The sequence below is a fragment of the Antedon mediterranea genome, chromosome 7 (assembly GCF_964355755.1).
Source record: "Antedon mediterranea chromosome 7, ecAntMedi1.1, whole genome shotgun sequence".
Taxonomy (NCBI): domain Eukaryota; kingdom Metazoa; phylum Echinodermata; class Crinoidea; order Comatulida; family Antedonidae; genus Antedon; species Antedon mediterranea.
In genome coordinates, this window is record NC_092676.1 from 23,761,988 (window position 1) to 23,787,363 (window position 25,376).

Sequence of the window (25,376 nt, forward strand, 5' to 3'; positions counted from 1 at the left end):
GATGGCGCTACAACGTACAAGACGATTACTAATTTTACGTATAGCCAAAGTTCTTATAGTATAGCGCGTATAAAGTATAGAGGGCGGAAGACTGATTTAATTAAATACCTGTATCAGATTTATAGAGAATTATAGAGGACGCCAGACCGATATTTTTAATTATCAGATTATTTTCTTGCATTTTATCTAGTTGAAACAGAGGACAAGCAGACAAGTTGACATTTTAAGTACGAATGTGTCTATTATGGACGCATTGTTTAATCTGCCATTTAATTACAGTACAAAACAGAAGAATATGAGTTGATGAACAGAGTAAACACAACAAAACCCAAAAAATTAACTCTCTATCAAAAGGAATGATTGAAGTTAAAAAAATGTTTAGCTTTTTTTCAATGAAAAAAAAAATTATATGTCCTCTAAAAAAAAAATGCGTATAATTTAATAAAAAATAGCTAATAATAACAATAATTTACATTACATTCGATTACGGTACAGATTTCAGAAAGTTTTCTAGACATGAATACAAATTAGTGAACAATACCTATTAATGTTAGCAAACAAGGTTAGAACAATAATTTCAGAATTGATTTTCATTTTAATTTAAAGCAGAAAGTAAAAAAAAAACCAGTTTTCCCATGATGCTCTAACAAATAAGTGGAATACAACCCTCAAAAGTGATAATGATTTAAGAATTCCAAACTTCGTGGTATAATTTTTTTTTTTCTTTTTTCTTTTTCTGGTACATAAAAAAGGCAAAGATATAGAATATTCTGGTACCATATATAATAAACTCAAAAGCTCCCTAAGAAAAATGTTGTTTTCTAAATTAAAGTTCATAATAATCTATGGGAAGTGAGAAAGTGATACATTATATTGCTCAGGTGAGACTGAATTAATAAACAAGTGTACAATAAATTTAGTGAGAACACCCCTAAACAATAATAGAACAGTCATTTCTAAAATCATACACACCCTCTCATTCACAAAAAGAATGAAATTATCAAGTGTGAGACGATCCATTCATATTTTTAGGGGTGCTCAAAAAGTGAGTTGACAAACACATGGTACAGTATACACTAACTATCTGGGTTGTTTCACATAATCGATAAAAAAACTTTAGCAAATAATATTGGCATTACTGATTGTTTCTGTCTAGCTGGAAGTATTTTTTTCTACAAATACATATATTAAACATTGGAAGATAACTGAAACAATAGCGGCAAAACAATGACAGCACCTCCATACAATTAAAGAAAGCGTACAAAGATAGCATTGCAAAATTCAGGAGTTATTCATTAGTTGTTCTAAATATTACCATAGCAAATCTGAATAAATAAATATGTCTGGCCTAGATTGCATACTTGGGAATAACATATGCAAATAGCATTTTCACCTGTATGTAAATATATTGTTGAGTACATAATAAATTTGCATTTTAAGCCACATGCAAACAAAGTAAAATAAACAGAATTGTATATTTTTAAAGACATCATTTTACAATACACGCATTTCATTATTCAACTGTATGTGAAATAACTTTCAAATCAAAACCGTGTAAACATATCTACATAGTTATTTTGTTTAATCGTGTATAAACAAGATTAACAAAGGTGTGTGTGTTAATAGCCTTACAAATATGCTTACATATTGATAAAGACCTCATCTATGAATGAAAACACATTGTGTTATAAAAACCTTTACAATAACAGTAAATTATGCAAAACATTAATCTTAGGAACACCTTGTAGTTGCATACGGTTTGAGGTTCATTAATATCAGTACAGTAATATTTGTAAATAAAAACTTGTGTACAAAAATTAGTCCTGACAATGGTTGTAACAAAAAAAAGATTATTTTACCTAGACCTTCTTAAACATGCATCAAGTAAATTTTTTATATCATTATCACTGGTAGGAGAGCCAAATAACGTAGATTCATTGATTGTATTTGCATAACACGAGACGAGAGAACAAAACAATTTGGATATTACGATCCTCTACAGGACATTCCGCGTAAAGAGAGTTTTCAATCGCATCCACAAAACACAAATTTTGATTGTATGCCTTTATGCACATATGATATAACGATCTATTATAATATTGTCAAGTTTTGCAATCAAAAATTCCCAATATATACAAATCACCATAGATTTTTAAATTTATGGATGCTTTTTGTATTCCATTATTCAAAATTACTTTAATAAAATGATTAGAGGAGGGATGTTTATTAAATTCTTAATAAGCTGACATCGTATACAAATTATTACAGAAATGGTTTTTAAATTGCCTACCAACTGATAGCTCGTTCGAAAAGGAACCAGAACCAACCTGGGTACATTTTTTGGCATGAAATAATGTGTACATGCTGCCTTAATACAGTAGCACAATTGTAGTTGTATTGCATCGAAAGTTTGGAGTATTTAATTCTAGTTTACAAAACAAATTTCTTGATAGTTGTTTTGTATGTTATCTTCTTAATCATGTTTGGTTAATAGTCGACTAGTATTACTACTGTACTACTAACTAGAAAACAGTTGCTTTCATTGGCTTTGTAATCAAATTATTATTTGAATTTATGTGGTAATACCACTTGAAATGCTACTGTACTGTGTTTTCTAAAGTCATCTAATTTAGAATTGATCACTCCATGGTTTTTTTTTTCCAAATAGCCTAGGGTATTATTAAATCTAGTGTTGAATCAAACTACGTGTGTTGCCTGTCCAGTTTTGTATTTGAGGTTGTGTTCTTTGTTACGTGACCTAAAATAATCTAATCTATAGTGTTAAACAATACCTTCTGCGATACCTTCTTGCCTGTCGTGCGAGGTTGTGCTTTTTTGCTAAATAGCCTACGATATTCTTAAATCTACAGTGTAAAACCACTAGAAGATGCCTGTCCAGTCTTGTACGTGAGGTTGTGTTTTTTTGCTACCTTGCCTAGCTGTCATGACCTATTCTCCCATTTATGCTGTTAGCTGTTGGGTCTTGGTAAACCCTCCTCTTCCACGATTATTGTATCCTGGACGGGGCCCTTGACCACGACCTTAAACGACAAACAAAATATATATTGAAGGTTTGCATGACGAAAATAAATATGTTGATATAAAGTTTGCTGTACACCACAAATCTAGTTCTGAAAAGAACTGTTGAGTTTCTCAATGTTTTAATCAATATACTTTGATAATCGACATTGAAAGAAATGTTGAGAAATTCAACAGACAAAATATATATTGATTGATAGTGTAGAAAGAATTTCCGTATAAACCCAAATTTACGGTCAGGTTTACCTCCTCTAGAGTTCCCACCACGTGGCATATTTGTACGTCTGTCAAACGACTGGTAGCCATTATCCGGCATTGATCTGTACGTATTCGGGTACGAACTGGATGAGTGCATAGAGGTACCGGCTCCATTCCCTGCGCTGAATGTTACGTCAGATGCCCGAGGTTGAAATGTGCTTGCTATGTAGTTTTGTCGGTTAAATCCTGAAAAAAAAAAGAAGAAGAAATCACGAGTAATGTTTTAAGTTGATTTTACTAGGTGAATTTGTTCACGGGAATCCATCTTGACAGGGAAAAAAGTCGCACTGTCCTTTACACTACAACAGTCTCCTGAAATTTGCTCATAAATGCATCATAGCTTATTGCTTATTGCTTGCGATTGGTTGCGCAATAGTTGCTTCGCTTCACAAAAAGTTGAAACAATTTGAACTACCACTATGCGCTAACAAATTCGTCTAGTGGAAAATTGGCTTTATTGTGCAGTATTTTAGTAACGTAGAAATTGGGTACTTAAAAATATAAATAATGGGAAATTTCGACCATTTGACACAACTAGTTATATTTTCAGCCTCACCCCTATTATTTTGGGATCCATCACTATACCGAGTATTACCCCTATTATGTTGCTGTCCGCCTCCTCTGTTGTTGCGGTAACTAGCGTTCTGCACACTACCACGATTACCCCGGTTACCACGGTTGTTACGATAGCCACCTTGCTGCTGGTACTGCTGGTAGCCCGAACCTGTAAACAATTTTGTTTGATTTGTATTTGTACAATTTCATTATCAATTTGTATCTGTTCACTGCTTGTCATGTTATATTCCATCTCATTATATGAGGTTCAAGTTTGTCATATATATGTATGCATAGACCCATTTACGATTGACGATAAATTAATAAATATGCATTTTTTCTATATAAAACAAAAGAAATCCAAACAGTTTTCAACATAGAACTATATAATATTTTCACACGTCCAATCAAATGACGTCATGATTAGTAAGAGCAATAATATTGAGACGATACGATGAAGTTATTGTTCTTATTGATCATGACATTATTTGATTGGATTTAAAAAAATAATATTTTTATCAAAGACAGAATAAATGGTTATTCTATAGTTTTAGAATAAAAACTGTTCAAATTCATGTAAGAAAAATGTAAGTTTATCCATTTATCCTCGATCATTATCATCCTAGTGCTGCAGCCCTTTGCTATTTTGACTAGAATGCTCGGCGCTAAAATGACTTACCAGATACATCTGAACTTGCCGATGACAGATCCGGTGTTCGGCTGGCCGATCCATACGATTCTGAGCCAGAGCTCTGGTACGCATCTTGTCCTTGCGTCACTGCCGTTGCGACCGGGGGCGAGGACTGCATCTGATACGATATGCTAGATTGAAAAGGAGGTGCGCTTGCGTTCATTGTTGATTTTGGTATGCTTGCACTAGATGGCGTTGTGACCTGTGTGCTGATCTGGGATTCATCGGTGGGCATAGCGATCATCTGCGGATCTTGCATGGACATAGCACCACTGGACAGCTGACCTTGTGTTAATGGTTCTTGTTGGAAAGCTGAATCTGCGATCTGGTCTAATGAAACATGAAATTCAGAGTATAATTTCTTATTCAAAATAAATGCTTAGCTGTGCATTTACATAGAATTTCACAACAAATTAAAAAAAACAAGCCAGTTATGTGGCAAATATAATCATCATACTCACTTGAATATTGCGAGGAGTTGCCCAGTTGTTGGGAGTAATCGGAAGCAGTGGTCAGTCTTGAGTTACTATACTGGTCTGCAGATTGACTATACTGGTCAGTGGATGCATTGTACTGGTCAGCCCCTGAAGCATAGTGGTCACTGGTACTATATTGGTCAGTTGCCAGACTAGACTGGTTGTATGAGGAGCTAGTGTGGGTTGATGTATTGCTTTGGAGTACTGAATCCTTGTCCTAAAGGGTAGACAAAAAATACACATGTATATAGTCAGAGGATCGAGTTATATACAATTAGAAAGAAATGGGTTTTAAAACCTTTTTCTCATTTTTATGTCGGCATTTCTTTGTTTACATTATCAAACTTTATGTGATAAAGAAATGCAATGTGCCCAACACTATTGCGTCAACACAATTGTTAGAATCTCCTTTGGCTTACCACGTTATAGCTTTGTTCTGTAGACGATTGCGAAGGAATTGACGGTGAACCTTGAAGGTGGTGTTGGTCCAGTACCTGTCCTTGCTGCAGTGTTTGTTGTGTATGTTCCATCATGGACGGGTCTGTAGACAATTACAGCAAATTAAAATCACATTGTAATTAAGGGTTTTGAGCAGCAAGGGCTATGAGCGCTCACTGACTAAACCAATAGCTTAAGGGGCTCCAGAGCATAAGCAACCACAATGCAACTACCCAACATTGGAGGGCTATTTAGGAGTGCTAAACTCAGAGCTATAGGGGCCACAGGGTATGAGCAGCCCCAATGCAACTACCCAGAGTTGGAGGGCTCCAATTGCTAAACCAGAGGCCTTTGCCCCCTGTATGTAATTGGTTTGGAACAGCATCAAGTCAAAATATTACTGCAATTTGTAATTGGGAAAAAGATTAAAATTTACCTGATGATCCGTAGCTCAGCTGTTGAGAACGAAAAGATTTTGAATGTTGAGAAACAGAGACGACAGCGGGATCCACTAGATGCGGTGCTGAAGAAAGAAATCAACATCAACGTTATACAAGTTTTTCTAATAATTTTATTGTTATTTATGTGGATTTTATTGATCCCCATGTTTGATTTTTTTTGCTTGTTTTTCAATTAAAATTTTTTCATGTGGATTTTGTCGTTTTTCGTGTTGATTTTGTTGTTTTTTGTGTTGATTTTGTTGTTTTGTCCTATGGAATTTGTTGTTGTTTATATATTTTTTTTTTTTCATTTGATTTTGATATCTTTTTATGTCAATTTTGTCATTTATATATCTCTTCACTCACATTCAAAGTCGATAGGATCCTGGACAAAACTGAAACTGCCTTGCACCGATTTTAAGACCTCATCCAAATTGCGAGTCTTTGTCTCGACTGGGAAATCAATAGGTTCAGAAGGTGCAGCTGTTTCTGGGTGTACTGGCAACGACTCAACTTCTGCTTTAATTGTGATTTCTGGCTGTAGTGAGGTTGGTATCTATGTACAAAATGAACATTGTATATCAACTATCTCATTAATTTTTCAATAGTATTAAGTCAGTTGTCAATTATTAATTGGCTGTACTTTTAAATAATTGCTATTCTACATTTATTATTATTATCATCATTGTAAATAACAACAATAAATAATCACTGTACATTTTATAATATTGTTTTATTGTGTAAATGATGGTTAGTTCTGTACTCCACGTTAATATGGTTATCATTATTATAATTTAAAAAATTGTGATTGATTGTTCAAATAAAATTAGCCCAGTTAACACATCTGCAGTGGGTCTATTGTTGTAAGACTAATATTAGTACAAAATCAGTGACAGTCAAAGACAGTGAAAACCGAAGATTTTGACTATGGAGTAATTAGTGTCATATATTAGTATGTGCCTTATTCATAGCTTCAAATTGAATAATTATTTAAAGAAAATAAAGAGCAAAACAATTCCGAGTCAACTTACTTCCGATGCGTCTTGAGATGGAAGCGTCTCCGTGTTGGTCAAGTATTCGTCAGTTTTCAAGTCTGTTTCTAAATTTCAAAAAATGATTAAAACATATAATAAAACTACTAAGCATAACAAAAAACCCTAGCTTTGACCTGAGAGTTTCCATGCAAGTTTAATAATAATACAGACGAGCGGTAACAGTAATAAAAATATAGAATCTATGTTATTCCTTATGACCACTAGTGCAAAACGGACGGCGGTTTCAACTCATGATATACATATGCTACGTGGTTTTTCCGTCTGCCGTCTGTGTAAATTGGCTTAAATTGTAGCCTCATATAGCACCTTAAACAATGTTTCTAAGCACTTTACACACAAAAATGATCCACAAAATATCCTACGATAACCAAAAAATTAAGAAGCAGGGGAACCATTTACACCACTCCATTCTCCAGCACATTGAAGCCCCAAATGAGATCTCGCAGGCACTGTATTCACTGGAGCTTAGTTTACTGTAGATCTTCTATACCATGGTAGTAAGCGCTTACCCAAAATGTTGGTAATTCTCTTATTTTAACATGGCACTCTACAATCATTCACATCTAATTGTACTCACCCGTTTCTTCTGGTTCCTCTTCCGTGACCTCTGGCATGTTGTCCATGTAGCCGCTATCTTCGATTCTCTGTATCAATGCGTTTAATTCTTTGTCTGCAAATTACAGTTAAGGACAGAAAGTAATTTTTTTTCCATCCAGAGGCTTTTTAATAAAGGTAAAGGATATTTATTCTGGTCCTCAAGCTTAACTATAAACTGAGGAAATTTGGATTAGGCCCTCCACGGACCCATGGCAGTGCAGAGCTTATCAAATCACCACACAGGAAGACGATCACCTACTCTTTTCAAATAGTGTAACAAGTTCTTTAACGTGCACTTATGTACAAGTAACAACGTGCTTTATTTTTCGATTCCTAGTGGATTTTAGGTCAGATGGTATGATACAGTGAGGTTCTAGTTGGCTGAAAATTAAAAGCGCTGTAATATAAAAACTTTTGGCTGTGATAATTAATGTAATCAGTATAACAAAGGATACATGTTGTTCCGCAAACTTTGGTCTCGTCTCCTCGTACGTACTTGCCTAAATGTTCACTAGCAGCAACCCTTTTCTTCTCGTAACTAAATGTAAAAAGATCAAGTTAATTATATTTAATTCACAAACATACATAGCCTGTGTACATTCATTATTCGTAGTCGGTCACATTTACTTGTAGATAGATAGTAATGAAGGGATCATGGGCTATGAAATGTCTTCCTCCCAAATTCTGTTGACCCACTTTCCTAGAATGTTTAACTATTAATTGCACCGAGGAAGGATAAGTGTTATCTGTAAGCTCTGTAATTTCTTTCTAGCTGTTTTACTCTACCATTTTGATTTAGGTTTTTGCTTACTTTATTTTGTATCTCCATTTGGATCTAGCCACTGATACCCACAGTATTGTCATTTTATCAGTAATTTGCCTTTTCATTATTATTACTACTTGCCTTTCCTTTGGTATGCTTTCATCCTCCTCTTCTCTTGAAGGACATGCAAGCTTATAAAACTCATCTAAGTATGTCAGCTCTTTCTCACTCAATACCTACAAAATTCGCAAGGGGTGTAAGTATATATAGGTCTAAAGATTGAAATTCCTATTATTACCCGGTAGCACCAATCAAATGCTGTTGAACCTGTTGTAGACTTGATATTCTGATTCTATAACATTTATTTGGATAATAATGGTAAAGAAAGTACAAAGTATGTAAGTATGAATAAAAATAATCTGGGAGTCAGTATAACACCTCCACATTTTGATGTGAAACGAATGAGGAACAATATATGTACCACTAATCCCTATTCAGGGCACACCACTATTAGGGGGACACTTTGCTTTAGAACGAATGAGGAACAATATATGTACCACTAATCCCTATTCAGGGCACACCCCTATTAATGGGACATTTTGCCATGAAACGAATGAGGAACAATATATGTACGACTAATCCCTATTCAGGGCACACCCCTATTATGGGGACACTTTGCTGTGGAACAAATGAGGAACAACATATGTACGACTAATCCCTATTCAGGGCACACCCCTATTAATGGGACATTTTGCTGTGGAACAAATGAGGAACAACATATGTACGACTAATCCCTATTCAGGGCACACCACTATTAGGGGGACATTTTGCTTTAGAACAAATGAAGAACAATATATGTACCACTAACCCCTATTCAGGGCACACCACACTATTAGGGGGACATTTTGCTTTAGAACAAATGAGGAACAACATATGTACGACTAATCCCTATTCAGGGCACACCCCTATTATGGGGACACTTTGCTGTGGAACGAATGCGGAACATATGTACGACTAATCCCTATTCAGGGCACACCCCTATTAGGGTGGACATTTTGCTTTAGAACGAATGAGGAACAATATATGTACGACTAATCCCTATTCAGGGCACACCCCTATTAGGGTGGACACTTTGCTGTGGAACGAATGAGGAACAATATATGTACGAATAATCCCTATTTAGGGCACACCCCTATTAGGGTGGACACTTTGCTGTGGAACCAATGAGGAACAATATATGTACGACTAATCCCTATTCAGGGCACACCCCTATTAGGGTGGACACTTTGCTGTGGAACGAATGAGGAACAACATATGTACGACTAATCCCTATTCAGGGCACACCCCTATTAGGGTGGACACTTTGCTGTGGAACGAATGCGTAACAATATATGCAGGACTAATCCTTATTCAGGACACAACACTAGTATAGTAGGGGACATATTGTTGTGTCATGAAGGTATTCTAATAGGGGCTCTACTGTGGCCACCATATCTCTAAACTTACAATAGCTCCATTTGTTCCTGCCTCAAAATCTGCTCTAACTTGTGGCTGGCCCATGTTGTCCAACACATTCTGTAGCAACAAAATTGTCTGTATTGTTTTCTGTTCCTGTTCTTGCCTCAACACCAACTCCCGTTTCACTCTCTTCTTCTCCAATTTTGCATACTGTTAGAAAATAATTCAATTAAATTTATCATGAATTAAATTAACTAAATGTAGTAGCAAACTGGAATTCTATCTAAAAACTAGAATAAGACATTTGGAGAATACTAATTTTGGAATGGTCTGAAAACATCAAGATTATTTCTTTAAGGATGGCCTGCAATAGATCTTCGATCTTTTGGTCTTTCCTACACTACCATCATATTTACAATTTTTTTTAAATGATTGATTGTATTTTACAATTTGATTATGAAGGCAAGTAAGGTGAACTTTGACCTGAACAAAACATGTAATGGAAAATTTATTTTTGGAAGCCTAAACACAGTAGAATAAAATGCAGTGCATTACAATAGTAAGGCCCTGTTTCTGCTGCCAACTAAATACCGTATATTATACCGTATTTTTTGAATACCGTATATATACGGTATATTTTTGGCAGCAGAAACTGCGCTCATAAAAAATATACCGTATTTTGTATACCGTATTTTCCCCACAAAATTTGTGGATAAAATACGGTATTTGCAAATTTATACCGTATTTTTTGTACCCGTTTCTGCTGCCAATAAAAAATACCGTATTTTTTGACAAAAGGTCAACATTCGTGTTTTTATTTTCTGTCGCTGTCAGCTGCTTTACACACGTGTATAGATATATTCGGCGAAAATGTGGAGCGAAGACGTCACAGTTTTACTAATTAAATGTGTGTGGGGAAGCTAAAATGTCTGGCCAACTAATAAAAGGGACAACCACATTTATAAAGACATTTCTAAAAAAATAAAGCAGGAGTATGGAATAGACTTGTCTCCAAAGCAAGTAAACTCAAAGCTGAAGAGCCTGCGAAAGCAGTACAACATTGCAAAATGCAATAACTCGGGGAGGGAACGAATTAATTGTCCCCATTACGATGTTTTCTGTGCTCTCACAACATCTCTATCACTAGGGCTAGGCTGTTGAAAGTGAGACGTAAAACTTCCTTTATTGCGACTTTTAATTATCGATCAAATAATAATGAATGGCAATTTGGGTAAAAAAGAGGAAATTTAACACGACCACCCAAGAAGTATTATTAGCAGAAACGGGGTACTAAAAAATACGGTATAAAAAATACCGTATTTTATACCGTATATTTATACCGTATTTTGAGCAGTTGCAGCAGAAACAGGCCCTTAGACAAGGATTTGGTGGTTATGGTACAGCTACATTAGCCTCATTCACTATGTTAGGCGATACAAATATTTTGGTGTCGCATCTTTCAGTGTTAGCTAAAATAGACGATTTTCCATGCTACAAAGGCCATCTTGCAGAGATGACAACCAGCTGTGACCAGCCGAGCATAAAAACCAATGCAGGTCAAACATTTTTACAGTAATCTTTTTTATGATACGACCCTCCGTTAAGGAGGTACGATTTTGTAATTAACATGGTGTCATGAAATCCTCTGAAATCGCTGTTAATTTTGTTTTTTTTTTTATGGTCGGCTGGTCACGACCTTTTGTCATTTCGGCAAGATGGCTTCCGTCGTAGCATCTACGAATTAGTACTGTACAGTAGCTGATGAACGTACATCTGAAGCCATGGACTGAAAGGTCTTGTGAAGTTCTTTAGCAAACTCCAGGTTACCAAGCACCTCATCGTAATGTTTCAGTGATTGCCGCTGATCATCGTTCAACTCTTTCCCAGATTTTACAAGATCTCTGTAACCCTCGAGTTTACCCTGTGAATTAAAAAATTTTTTTTAAACATTACCATTAAATATACCTGTGAATTAACAAACGATTATTTATATAGTTTGATCATTTGGAGGTGAGTCACCAGAAAGTCATGTTTCCATAAAAAAACATTCAACTCATTATTCATTAAATAAAATCCTGGTTTCTAAAAAGAACACTGTATATAACTAATAGGCCTAATACAAATACATTATGAAACAAATCAACAAATACATATTTCAATCAATAATATTAATTATTATAAATATAGGCCTAGGCCTATTTAAATTCAGTTTATTAACATATTTCTCGATTTATCACACAGCAAATGTATACTCCTATATCTGCATAATAGGCCTAGGCTAGAGGATGGCAAAACACCTACCCAAAAGAAAGCAGCGATAGCGCCTAAGTGACCACAACGGAGAGCCTTGCTAGCCTACAATCTAGGCCTACAGCCTATCATTCTTCCGGTTTCTCAACTTATAATTTTACGAATATTTAAGATATAAACTATTTAAAAAAATACCTTCTTTTTCTCTATATTTCTAATTTTCTTTTCCACCACAAGTAGGACCTGTTTCATGTGGTCCTGACTTTCTATGGTGGAAAATTGTGTAGCAACTTTATTCGAAGCTGAAGGCATAGTTTCCATACAAAGCAGTGCTATTTCACCGCTACAGTTTTCACGTGGGGTATCCCAGCCTTTAATTACCCGAATCCAAGAGAGTAAAGAAATATGTCACCCACAATGCATCAAGTAATGATTTATTATTATATATTTGTTTAATATTAAATGGCAATTATTAAACATTGCTGATAATTAATTTACGAAAACCATTAATTTTTAAAAAAACAATGAATTTGTTGGTGGAAAAGTAGGATAATATTAGGATATTTTAGGAAATGAGCTTTCATTTTAAGCATATAAACATATTAAGGTAAATGATGACGTAATCGAACGAATTTCAAAGACCACACACTCGTCCACACCACCACCAGTCAACCAATCCCAAACCACAACTACGCACCGGTACCCTCAGGTGCACCCCAAAAACTATAATAAGTGGTGTTGATAAAAGTAACTGTTTAACTTTTTTATCATAACCTATTATAATAAATGTATTCTACTGAATGTATACACAGAAAGTTAAGGGAATTTTCTAGAACGTAACGACGTTTTACGCAAAGATCTTTGTACATAAAGCATATCTGTTTGGTGGCGCTATATTTTAAAATGACCATTACTCAAAAGACAAATAAATCACATTGTGAAACTGGTTCATTTCAATTATTTTATTTCAGAAAAAAATACTTAAAGGCTACCGTACGACGTATAAAATTATGTAGCATCTTTCAAAGGATTTTCCGGCATTATTTTACGGTGACTATGTAGGCCTACATTTGTATACAAAATTAAAATAAATACCATTTAATAGGCCTATAGGCCTATGTTCAAGAACACCAGAAGCATAGGGCGATATATTAATCCACCATTTCGTTATGTAATGTCCTATTCAATTTCAATTAGTAACTAGAGTTAAAGTTGGGCTTTATCATGAGAAATGTGAAATTTTATTTGGAGGGTGATGGCCCGGCGATGGTTTAGATAAAAAATAGGCGGCCTACTAAATTGTAGGCTATTTTCACAAATTTTTGAAGGTCTGTAATCTGGTAACGTAGGCTATAAGGTGTTTTTTTTTTATAAAGTTGCGGCGGCCTACTGTTCTGAGGTCTAGGCCTATAGTTTACCCATCAAATAATTAGAGAGAGGTACTCTGTTCCTGGGTGGTCGAACGATCCACTCGACGCCCGAGCACAACTCGATCCCGACAACAGAACGTCTTACAGAACCCTTGCTTGTAATCAGGGAATTTGTATGCGTAAACGAACGGATTAGCGACCATATTAAATAAATATAAAACTATAGAAACTATTACGTAATAACTTAATTTACCAGATGTTGACACTACTGCTAACGAGAGATACAATAACATTGAAGGGCTCAAACAAATTATGTAAATCAAAGTAGTTATCAAAACAGTTATTGTAAAGTTTCGTTCCGTTTGGTTGTTTTGTTTTTGATTTGTTGACGATTCGGCATCCGTTTGTTGAGTTCTTGTTAACTCTTTCCGCGTTATTAACTGTTCACATAATGCAACATAAACACGATGATAACAATACAACATTATAGAAATAGGAATTATTCCCGTTCCGAATAATAGTATAACTCCTGTACTTATGGCGATGTTTTTTTCTTCAAACGATATTTTACATTTTCCTTCTTCGTTTATACCCAAAACAATAGCAAAATAAAAGCTCGTAAGAAAGGAAGAAACAAATGGAATGCTTAATCGTGGTAGCAAACTTTTATTTTGGTTACCCCTTGCCCAGTATTTAAGTGGGTGGACCACTGCAATGTACCTCTCAACAGATATCAAGACAAGATTATGTGACGATGCAAATATGATAAAATAGAAAATTGCACCCGATTTGCAAGCGATTGATGTTTTCAAATCTACAAATGAAAACACAACGAAGGAACCACATCCTAGCATATCTATCACAGCTTGCTGCAACACTAGAGTATAGGAGAAAGATTTGGAATGTATCTTGCAGTTGATGAAAACAATAATCACCGTCAGGTTAGCAAGAACTCCAATGATGGCCAAAATTGGTGCAATGACACGTGATGGACCTATCGTTGAAGATGATGTTTCCGTTGTATTCATGTCAGAACTGTTGTATCCTTCATCTATATACAAAAAAAAAATGTTTAAAGAATATGTTCAAAATAAGTTAAGGTACAAATGTCAAAACAAAAGTTACTTGATACGTTGACGAAATGAATCCATCGGATCGGATTCATTTCGTCAACGGAATTATCAATCTGGTAATTTTTTGGATTGAATCTTTAATTTTGTAAAGATTAATATAAACTATAATCGGTTCTTCAATTACTTTTATTGTAGTATTAAAAGGACAAGTTTTAGAAACTATTCGAAAAATTAAAAATGGAGGAAAGGAAAAGGTGTTTAATTTACTTGATTACAATTTGAACTGTTCCTGAAAGATGTACTTTAAACAATGATTGAGTTTATAAAAACATCATGACTAATAACAACAATGACTGCATATACAAAGTAGAATCATTTTAGTTATTTTGGATTTGATATAATAGTACAGTAGAAATTACAAACTATAGGCCTATGTCCCTACCTTGCTCATTCATATTGTTGCTGCTATGGCAAACTGCAACAAAGATGGCGAAAGAACTAAATGTTAACAAAGGAAACCGAATCCGCATACTGACTTGTCTTCTATAATTATCCGTTTTTATTTACATCTGAAGAAAAATAATTGTAATACTGTGATTAAATGTTACTTGACTGTTGGTTTAATCTACACTGTTAACGTTGTAACATCTGACATCAGCTCAGTATTTTAATCATCATAACTTCCTGGACTTATAAAGTTTCACTTTATTCACAATTATTTATTTACATTCCTAAAGTAGAGTTTGTTTTACATATATGGTCTCCTAAAACTTAGACAAGACCAGTCTTTCCTACGCACACTGTACTAACTGATAGAAGTTGACAGTAAAACAAATTAAACTAAACAATCATTTCTAAATTACCGTGTACAGTCTGGTGTGACAAAACTATAACTATTTGTATTGTTATACTTACTTGATGTAGAACACGCAGGCCTACTGCAATTTTCCATCTAATGATTTAATTGCAAAATGACCATTGCTTATTATTTAACTCTTACAACAGGATTTCAACAACTATTTTAGTATCGCTTTCTATACGCAGAACGAGGAAACTGGAAACTACTTCCTTAAAGCTATTCTTAATAGGCCTATCAACCATTCCAGTTTCTCTTTAAATGTAAATAACTGTATGTCTTTGTAATTATTGGGTTTATTCATCGGAACTAGGCCTGGCCTACTGAACCTAACCATCTTCAAGAATTTTAGCGTGTCTCCCATTGTTTCAACATTATTAACATTTTCGTTTTGATGATAAAATAAGAATAAAATTGCAAAACTTACGTTTTTACATGAGCTTTCGCTGGATGGTTAATCGACGACACATCTAAAGGGTCTTTCACACCTGTTCCGTTACGGTTCCGCACGGCGAATCGAACGCCAATGTTTCGTTTTCACGACGCTATGCGCCAATCGATATGCGCGTAGCGGCGTAAAAACGAAACGTTGACGTTCGATTTGATTTTCCGGAACCGTATAGGAACAGATGTGAAAGACACTTTAACCAAACGTGGAAGGAGGAGGCCCCCTCGGCAATCCCTTTTGGATGTTCTAATACAGATGCCGCTATACCAACTACAAGGTTTCATGATAACGTTTTTCAAGTTACATTGACTCACTCATGATTAATACTATATACAGAGGTCAACATGAATCTTTTCACTAATGTTTCAACACTGTTTTATTCTCTTTGCTATATAGGCCTAGTGGCTTTTTAAATTGTATATTGCCAGCAATTTCTCACTGTAAGCCAAGTAAAGAGTGTACTTAGAACCTAAAAAGTAGCTCGTTATTAGCTTAACTATTATCAATATTAGTGTTATACATTAATTGTTATACTATTGATATTAATACAATGTATATGAAGCTTTCGATGTTGCAACTGTATTACCGCAACGACGACATTCTGTTGTGTTTTGAAACCGAACTCGGCAAAGACCGAACTCGGCAAAGACCGAACTCGGCAAAGACCGAACTCGACAAAGACCGAACTCGAGAAAGACCGAACTCGGCAAAGACCGAACTCGACAAAGACTGTCACAGAAATCAACGTAATCAGATTTCTTTTACGTTATATTTGTGTCATCGTTATACGCCAAAAGTTCACTGCCTAAACCTATTAATGATAGGTTCATGCATAAACTACTAATTGTACCGATACTTTTATACAAATCACTATATTCATCAGAGTTCAATATTACTTACCAAAAGCTCCGTATACACACTATCAAACTAGTTTGATAACAAAACAGTTTGATGTGCCCAATGGTAGTGATAGGACATCATCGTGTCCATATGGGTACATCACATTTTTGTAGACAAGGCTCAGATTGAAAACTGACCTATGTTCGTTTTCTACTGACTACATTTTTTATTTCTCTATTAAATCTGAAATGCTCCAAACTATCTTTAAAAAGTTAGCATTAATATATATCTATTGTGTTGCTATTTTACTAATTTCAGCTAAAAATACCGCAAATTACTGTAAATTAACGAAAAAAGGACCTCTGGATTCACAGAAATGACACTTTTTGTGTTAAATTATTTCAGCCTTATCAATATTATTTTAAAAACCATTTTCTACATAAATTGCACATGCTAATTGCCTTTTGCATAATGTACAAAACATTTGTGATTTTTTTCCCCATCAAACTTCCGTTACTGTGGTCTGATCTATAGTTTACCCATTAAATAATTAGATACTCTGTTCCTGGGTGGTCGAACGATCCACTCGACGGCCCAGTACCACCCGATCCCGACAACAGAACGTCTTACAGAACCCTTGCTTGTAATCGGCGAGTTTATATGCGTAAACGAACGGACTAGCTACCATATTGCATAACAATAAAACGCTAAAATTTAGGTAATAGCTTAGGTCATCAGTGGCAACTGCTGCCACCATAAATATTAATATTGATAGAAGATTAAATACTACATAAATCAGTGTGTTTATAAACATTACAGTTGTGAAGTTTCGTTCAGCTTCGTTTCTCAGTTGCTTTGCATCTGTCGGCGATTCAGCACCTGTTGTCGTTAACTCTGTTCGTGTTTTCGACTGTTCACGTAGGGCAACATAAATTCGTCGATAACAGAATAACATTATAAAAATAGGCAGTACTCCACCTAATATTGACAGTAAAACAGTTGAACCTATCAAAATGCGTCTGTTTTTAACAAAACATTCTCCCATCTCATTTACATCTACAAAAATCGGAACATGAAAAACTGTCAAAAGAGAAAAAACAAATGGGATGCACAGTCGTGGTAGCAATCTCTTCTTCTCAGTACCCCTCGCCCAGTATTTAAGCGGATGGACCACTGCAATGTACCTCTCAATAGATATCAGGGCGAGATTATATGCTGATGCAAATAAAATGAAGTAAAATACTGTGACCCCTGTTTTGCAAGCGATGCTACTTTTGTTTCCATTTACACACGAAAACACGGCGTAACAAAAGCACCCTAGCATATCTGTAACAGCTTGCTGCAACACTAGAGTATAGGCGAAGGATCTTGTATGTATCTTGCAGTTGATAAAAACAATAATCACCGTCAGGTTAGCAAGAACTCCAATGATGGCCAACATTGTTGCGGCCACAAACAGTATCACAACAATCATCTATAAAATATTTAAACAAACACTATTGTAATTATTTACATTATAATAATATTACACCAAGGTGAAACCTGTCCAGCTCTATTTCAAGTAGTTACTTAGTTATTTAATTGTAAATAATATAACTAAATAAAATAAAACATTAATTTATATAATAAAATAATTTTCTTTAATACTTGCCTTTAACAGCGTTACCCACAGACTCTATAGATGGCTGAACTTAAGACAAATGAAAGTTATACCTTAAGAGGTAATAATAATAGGACTGAAACTGAAAACTAATTTTTAGTTTCCTTAAAAAAAGACAATACGATACTCTTTTTAATGAGAAATACTGACGGCCCACGCAATTAATAGTTTTTTTGTGTTTGGCGTATCTGATCGCGGCACTCACTATTATCGTTATCGTTATCATTATTGACTAAACTGGTACGGCCATCTAAACTAACTCGCAGATAATACACCTGCAAAACTAGCTCCAGAGGAAGATAACAAGAAATTGAAAAGACCTTTGGAAGACCGAAGAAAATATGGACATAAATAATAGAGGATGACTTAAAAACAATACTAAATTACACTGTCCCACTTGAGACACACCCTACCCTAACTGCATCTGATTCACACATTTTAAAATAATTACACAAAATGAATGAACAAGATTAAAATCTCTTTTTTTTAAATTAAACGAGTGCGTTTGCATTATTCTGATAACCTAAAAAGTACTGAAAAGAGTGGAAAGCTCTGTCTTCACTATCAAACTAGTTTGACAAAAAAAAAGTGTGATGTGCCCAAATAGGTGGTGATATGCCTAAATATTATTAAATAGATTTATCTGGTTCCAAATATATTAAAGTGGAAAATTATTACTTTTTTGTTGAACAAAAAAAAGAAGCAAAAATGGTATAATTACCTTCCAAACAGTAGTTTGAAGAAGTCGACAGTATGTCACTAAGGTATTTATATCAATTGTGCCTTATTTGTTTTTAATTCAACAAAAAAGTAATAATTTTCCACTTTATGCCTAAATATGAGCTTAAGAAGAATATTATAAACGTCCATTTCAAAAACGTTTCCAGCCTAAACATCTACAAGTAATACATTCTATATACTATATACAATAAACAAACCTACTGTAAGTCGAAGTTCAACAATCAGCATGTCTAGAACTGGCTTAAATAAAACATTAGGCCTAAACATTTTAGAATATAGATTTAAGATTATTATTTTTTATGCTAAATAAAATCAACTTTTTATTCATCAATAACTCTGAAATTATTTACTTTTACACTTTTCTCCGATACAGTGGCAAAGTAGTCTTTATTGCATAGGTATAGTTTGATTTACGTGTTCCATCCGATGATTTCGACAACGGAAAGTCTTACGGAATCCTTTCTTGTAATCGGTGAATGTATATGCGTAAACGAACGGATTAGCTACCATATTACATAAAATCAAAGCATTACAAATCATAGCAATGATGATTAAATGCAAGTTAGGCTTATACCATTGAAAAATAAGTATCCAAAGATTGACTAACATCGATGGGGAAAAAAGTATTATGTAAATTAAAGTGTTTATAAACATTGTACTTGTAAAGTTTCGTTCAGCTTTGTTTCTTAGTTGCTTTGAATCTGCAGCTGGCGATGTACTACCTGGTTGCTGTATCCTCTGTGGCGTCATTAACTCGGCTCGTGTTCTTGACTTTTGACGTAGTGTAACATAAACCTGACGATAACAGTGCAACATTATAACAATGGGTAGTAGTATAGCTGATATAGATATTAAAACATTTGAACTTATTAACATTATTTTGTTTTTGAACAGACAATATCCAAATTCATTTACATCCAGAACAAGCGGAAGATAAAAGCATGTCAGAAGAGAGGAAACGAATGGAATGCATAGTCGTGGTAGCAATCTTATCTTCTGAGTGCCCCTTGCCCAGTATTTAAGTGGATGGACCACTGCAATGTACCTCTCAATAGATATTAGTACGAGATTATGTGACGATGCGAATATGATAAAATAGAAGATTACAGAAGATCTGCAAGCGATGGTGTTTCCATTTACAAATGAAAACACAACATTACAACAGCACCCTAGCATATCTATAACAGCTTGCTGCAACACTAGAGTATAGGCGAAGGATCTTGTATGTATCTTGCAGTTGATGAAAACTATAATCACCGTCAGGTTAGCAAGAACTCCAATGATGGCCAAAGGTGTCATAATAAACTTTGCAACTAGGATTATTGCCTCAATAGTCATATCTGTAAAAGACGGAGAATGTTTTCCTGGTTATAATTCTAGAACAACAAAGTACACTAACGTTGATCCATATAAAACAGTTCAATTCACTAATTTTTCTACGGAACATGAATATTAAACAATTTACAATAGACCACCTGTTTGTCTATTATTTATCAAAGATACAGTTTTTATGCAAAAGACGATTATATAGAAATGATGACAACATATATGGCGATAAAGGGCCGTGTTATTGGGGTTGCTTTTCGACTGAAACGAACCATACGCCATTAATGCAATTTTTTTATGAGAAAATAAGGGTAGAAGAAAATTGTGTTGCGATTTATTTATTTGTTAAATATCAGACAGCTAAATAACCTTCAATTCTAGTTTTTAAAGTCACTTAATCCTAGAATATTTCAATTAATCTTACCTTCTCTCTAGTACTCCCAGACTCGTTAAACCTCGTTTATCCTGACGTTTGCAAAAAGTAAAATGAAAAAAATTTGTTTTCATCTTTTATGTTAATAACTGAAACTGCATACTCAAATATATACTTTTAGAATTAGTAGATCTAGTTTCAAAACGATGTAACAAAGACAAAAGTATCAGGAAGAGCATGGAGGTACCTCCATGGGAAGAGTTACTTTCTTGTGACAACTACATGGCGCCGCCGGCCAACACGCAATGTGTAGTTTGTAATAGTAGGCCTATCTGGCGTACCTGACTCCCGCAGTCATAGTAGTGTGGAACGTTTCTCAGTATAAACACGTTTGATCTATTCTATCGAACTTCAATTATTATATTGAAAAAACAAGGCCATATACATGGCTGCATTCGCGTGCTCAAGTTAGTGTTTACCGACCAACCAACCGACCGACCGACCGACCAACCGACCAAAATTGCTGAACATGTTTAAAAATGTTGAAAATGTTAAAAAACATTTATATTTTTTAAATTTACACGTGCGTAGCCTGTCACTTTGACGTGCTCGTATAACGTAATTTCGAGTTGGAAAGTGAATCAAATATGATAACATTATTAAAGAAAGGTTGTACAACAGAAATCGGGCAAAAATAGTGCGTATTAACGTTTAACGTTCAGTGCGCGTGCAAAAATCTGCGCACTCATTGCAATTTTTAAACGCTATCAAGACAAGGCCATATACAAGTTAGTGTTTACCGACCGACCGACCAACCGACCGACATAGTGAGCTCTAGAGTCGCGTTGCACGATTTCAAGAAAATGGCTTACTATGTCAAAATGTTGACTTCAGCAATTCAAATGGAAAATTAAATGATAGCAAAAAGAATAGGCTTTCATAGAAAAGATAAATATGTAAAAAGACCTTTTTTAGTTACTAAAGAAACATTTATTTCAATCAAATTTTGTAATTATGGTATTACGATTTATCAATAATTAAAGATAATGTGCTGCAAAAAAATTTGCAAATTTAGTACATTTTATTGCATTTTGAACAGATAATCATTATAAGTCGAGAGTAGCAAAAGAACTGATAAGTATATTTAAGTAATGACAGAGGCTAAAAATATTATTAGTTAGGCTATTATTAGTTTTATTTCATATTTAACAGCTAGATAGGAAGCTTTCGACTTCGATCCACGAGACGGACAGATGCCGTATCCGATCGTCGTTCCTGTTTCAAAACCAAACGTCACGGATACCAAGATATTGACATTCAATTTCTTTCTTCAAAAATAACATTTAAAATATTTTTGTAAAGTACACACTATTTGATATATATATTTCGTTTAATCTTCATCAAACTTCCATTACTGTGGTCTGATCTCGACAACAGAACGTCTTACAGAATCCTTTCTTGTAATCGGTGAACTTGTATGCGTAAACGAATGGATTAGCTACCATATTGCATAACAATAAAACGCTAAAAATTACGTAATAGCGTAAATCGTCAGAACGACCTGCTGCAGCTATATGTATTAACATTGATAGAAAATCAAATATTACATAAATCACAGTGTTTATCAACATTGTAGTTGTGAAGTTTCGTTCAGCTTCGTTTCTGAGTTGCTTTGCATCTGTCGGCGATTCAACACCTGATTGCGTTATGCTTCCTTTCGTCGTTAACTCTGTTCGTGTTCTCGACTGTTCACATAGTGTAACATAAACTCGTCGATAACAGAATAACATGATCAAAATAGGTAGTACTCCACCTAATATTGACATTAAAACACTCGAAGATATCAAAATGCGTCTGTTTTCAACAAAACATTCTCCCATCTCATTTACATCTACAAAAATCGGAACATAACAAACTGTCAGAAGAGAAGAAACAAATGGGATACACAGTCGTGGCAGCAATCTCTTCTTCTGAGTACCTCTTGCCCAGTATTTAAGTGGATGGACCACTGCAATGTACCTCTCAATAGATATTAAGACGAGATTATATGCGGATGCAAATAAAATGAAGTAAAATATTGTGACACCTGTTTTGCAAGCGATGCTACTTTTGTTTCCATTTACACACGAAAACACAGCGTAACAGCAGCACCCTAGCATATCTATAACAGCTTGCTGCAGTACTAGAGTATAGGCGAAGGATCTTGTATGTATCTTGCAGTTGATAAAAACAATAATCACCGTCAGGTTAGCAAGAACTCCAATGATGGCCAAAGGTGTCATAGTACACTTTGCAACTAGGATTATTGCATCAATAGTCATATCTGTAAAAGACGAAGAATGTTTTCCTGGTTATAATTCTAGAACAACAAAGTACACTAACGTTGATCCATAGAAAACAGTTCAATTTACTAATTTTTCTACGGTACATGAATATTAAACAATTTACAATAGACCACCTGTTTGTCTATTATTTATCAAAGATACAGTTTTTATGCAAAAGACGATTATATAGAAATGATGACAACATATATGGCGATAAAGGGCCGTGCTATTGGGGTTGCTTTTCGACTGAAACGAACCATACGCCATTAATGCAATTTTGTTATAAGAAAATAAGGGTAGATAAAATATTTGAACAAACACCATTGTATTCATGTTCATTTGTTTAGAATAATATTACACCAATGTGAAATCTATCCAGCTATATTTCAAGTAGTTACTTAATTATTTAATTGTATAATTGTATACATAATATAACTAAACATAAATTTATATAATAAAATAATTTTCTTTGATACTTGCCTTTAACATTTTTACCCACAGAATATATAGATGGCTTAGAAGTCTGGACTTAAGACAAATGAAAGATATAACTCATTAGATAATATTAATAGGCCTGAAACTGAAAAAAAGACAATACGATACTTTTTTTATGAGAAATACTGGCGGCGCACGCAATTAATAGTTTTTTTTATATAACAGTGTGTTTGGTGTATCTGATTGCGGCACTCAATATGGAACAATACTCAGAATATCATTATCGTTATCATTATCAATATCATTAAGATATAATGGAGAAGACTAAACTGGTACGGTCATCTAATGCGACTCCTAGATAACACACCTGCAAAACTAGCTCTAGAGGAAGGATATCAAGAAATTGAAAAGATCTTTTGAAAGACCGAAGAAAATATGGACACAAATAATACAGGATGACTTAAAAACAATATTAAATTGTGTTTATTAAACGAGTGCTTTTGCATTATTCTGATAACCTCAAACGTACTGAAGTGTGTAAAGCTAGTCTGTCTACTATCAAACTAGTTTGACAAAAACGGTGTGATGTGCCAAAATAGGCGGAGATATGCCTAAACATGGTAATGATATGACATCATCATGTCCATACATGGGCACATACCATTTTTCACATAAAGTTTGATAGTGTAGACAGAGTTTAGAGAAGAATATTATTTTAAAAAATGACTTTCGTGATAAAAATACGGTATATTACATGCTAAAGACTGTTTTTTCAACCATAGAGATATAGTGAATCTCTATGATTCAACTTTTTAAAGTTCATATCAATAATATTCGTTTGTAACAACTGATTTAACCAATTCATTAGATAATCATTTTTTCAATCAAATAGTACGGTGCACAATCAATAATCGAAAGTATAATGTTTCAAACAATCAAAACTATTACGCGTTTATCTATCATTACGACAACGGTATGGTTAGTAATTATTGGTACTAGTTTCTATATGACAATGTACAATAACAGTTATCCGTCAGTTATCGGTCAGTTATCGGTCAGTTATCGGTCAGTTATCGGTCAGTTATCGGTCAGTTATCGGTCAGTTATCAGTCATCTATTTATACATTATAATCATTTAGCTAGATAACTCAAAATATTAATGGTGGCGATAATAATACAAATGATTAACATTAATTTTCACAAATTATTAGTTTTAAAGAAATGTTTTTGAAGGAGTACATTTGTTTGCGAAATATACAGATAATAGATTGTACATGTCTTTCACTGCTCGGGTATTCTAAAATTATTCTGTTTCTGCTCTTGCGGTTTTTTTTTCTTCTTCAGTTACTACCGGGTTTAGCAGATATGTACTTTGTGTGAGAGTTACAAGACGGAAAGTTAAAAGATCATTGTATCACTGTATTATGCTCGAAACTGAGCTTAGCCAAAGATCGGCATGAAAATCAACATGTCATACATATATATGTCATACATGTATACGTACAAGGTTATGGTTGTATGCAATCACTCTAAAGAAAAAGAAGATATAAAACATAAGATATGTTATACATCGTGATCAATTTTGACAGTACATAACGGAAATCGAATACAGTGTCAGATTTATACAAGAGAGGTCAGTTTTTGGACACTTCATTGGCTTTTTAGGTGATTCTTATCTATCCCGGGTGACTAGGCCTTTCGCTAGGCCCGGTATATTAGGTATTTTACCTTTTCAACAAAGGGGAACGATACGCTACCCGATCACCTTTCGGATTTCTATTGTTCTATCCTCTCTCTTTTGTTCTTACAAATCGATTGGTTACGTAAGACCTGCTGAAACTGTAAACAAATCTGCTATGCCTAGTACCGGGAAAATAAAGAAGCCTGACCAACCAGATAAAATCTGCACC

General features: G+C 34.4%; 4 protein-coding genes across 5 annotated transcripts; all 4 read right to left on the reverse strand.

The window, feature by feature from the left end:
* Positions 1–227: 227 nt before the first annotated feature.
* LOC140054466 (uncharacterized) lies at positions 228–12,398 on the reverse strand. 2 transcript variants are annotated; one of them, XM_072099467.1, is made up of 15 exons: positions 12,216–12,398; positions 11,542–11,691; positions 9,819–9,980; positions 8,454–8,548; positions 8,005–8,087; positions 7,530–7,622; positions 6,929–6,996; positions 6,264–6,453; positions 5,894–5,980; positions 5,439–5,560; positions 5,005–5,236; positions 4,532–4,873; positions 3,893–4,021; positions 3,286–3,483; positions 228–3,041 (listed from the first exon to the last, which is right to left on the reverse strand). In XM_072099467.1, the coding sequence occupies exons 1-15, from the start codon at positions 12,339–12,341 to the stop codon at positions 2,962–2,964; spliced, it is 2,157 nt and encodes a 718-aa protein (XP_071955568.1). In that variant the 5' UTR covers positions 12,342–12,398; the 3' UTR covers positions 228–2,961. The 2 variants fall into 2 exon arrangements, with proteins under 2 accessions (XP_071955568.1, XP_071955567.1); XM_072099466.1 differs by having other exon boundaries at positions 3,854–4,021.
* Positions 12,399–12,967: 569 nt separating this feature from the next.
* Positions 12,968–15,026, reverse strand: LOC140054727 (kappa-type opioid receptor-like). The gene is made up of 2 exons (XM_072099803.1): positions 14,906–15,026; positions 12,968–14,441 (listed from the first exon to the last, which is right to left on the reverse strand). Exons 1-2 carry the CDS (start codon positions 14,991–14,993, stop codon positions 13,450–13,452), a joined length of 1,080 nt encoding a protein of 359 aa, XP_071955904.1. The 5' UTR covers positions 14,994–15,026; the 3' UTR covers positions 12,968–13,449.
* Positions 15,027–19,395: 4,369 nt separating this feature from the next.
* On the reverse strand, positions 19,396–20,346 carry LOC140055534 (alpha-1A adrenergic receptor-like). Its single transcript, XM_072100873.1, has one exon. It carries the CDS (start codon positions 20,344–20,346, stop codon positions 19,396–19,398), a length of 951 nt encoding a protein of 316 aa, XP_071956974.1.
* A 1,761-nt stretch (positions 20,347–22,107) lies between these two features.
* LOC140055537 (histamine H2 receptor-like) lies at positions 22,108–23,028 on the reverse strand. Its single transcript, XM_072100874.1, has one exon. The coding sequence runs from the start codon at positions 23,026–23,028 to the stop codon at positions 22,108–22,110; it is 921 nt and encodes a 306-aa protein (XP_071956975.1).
* Between the last annotated feature and the right edge of the window lie 2,348 nt (positions 23,029–25,376).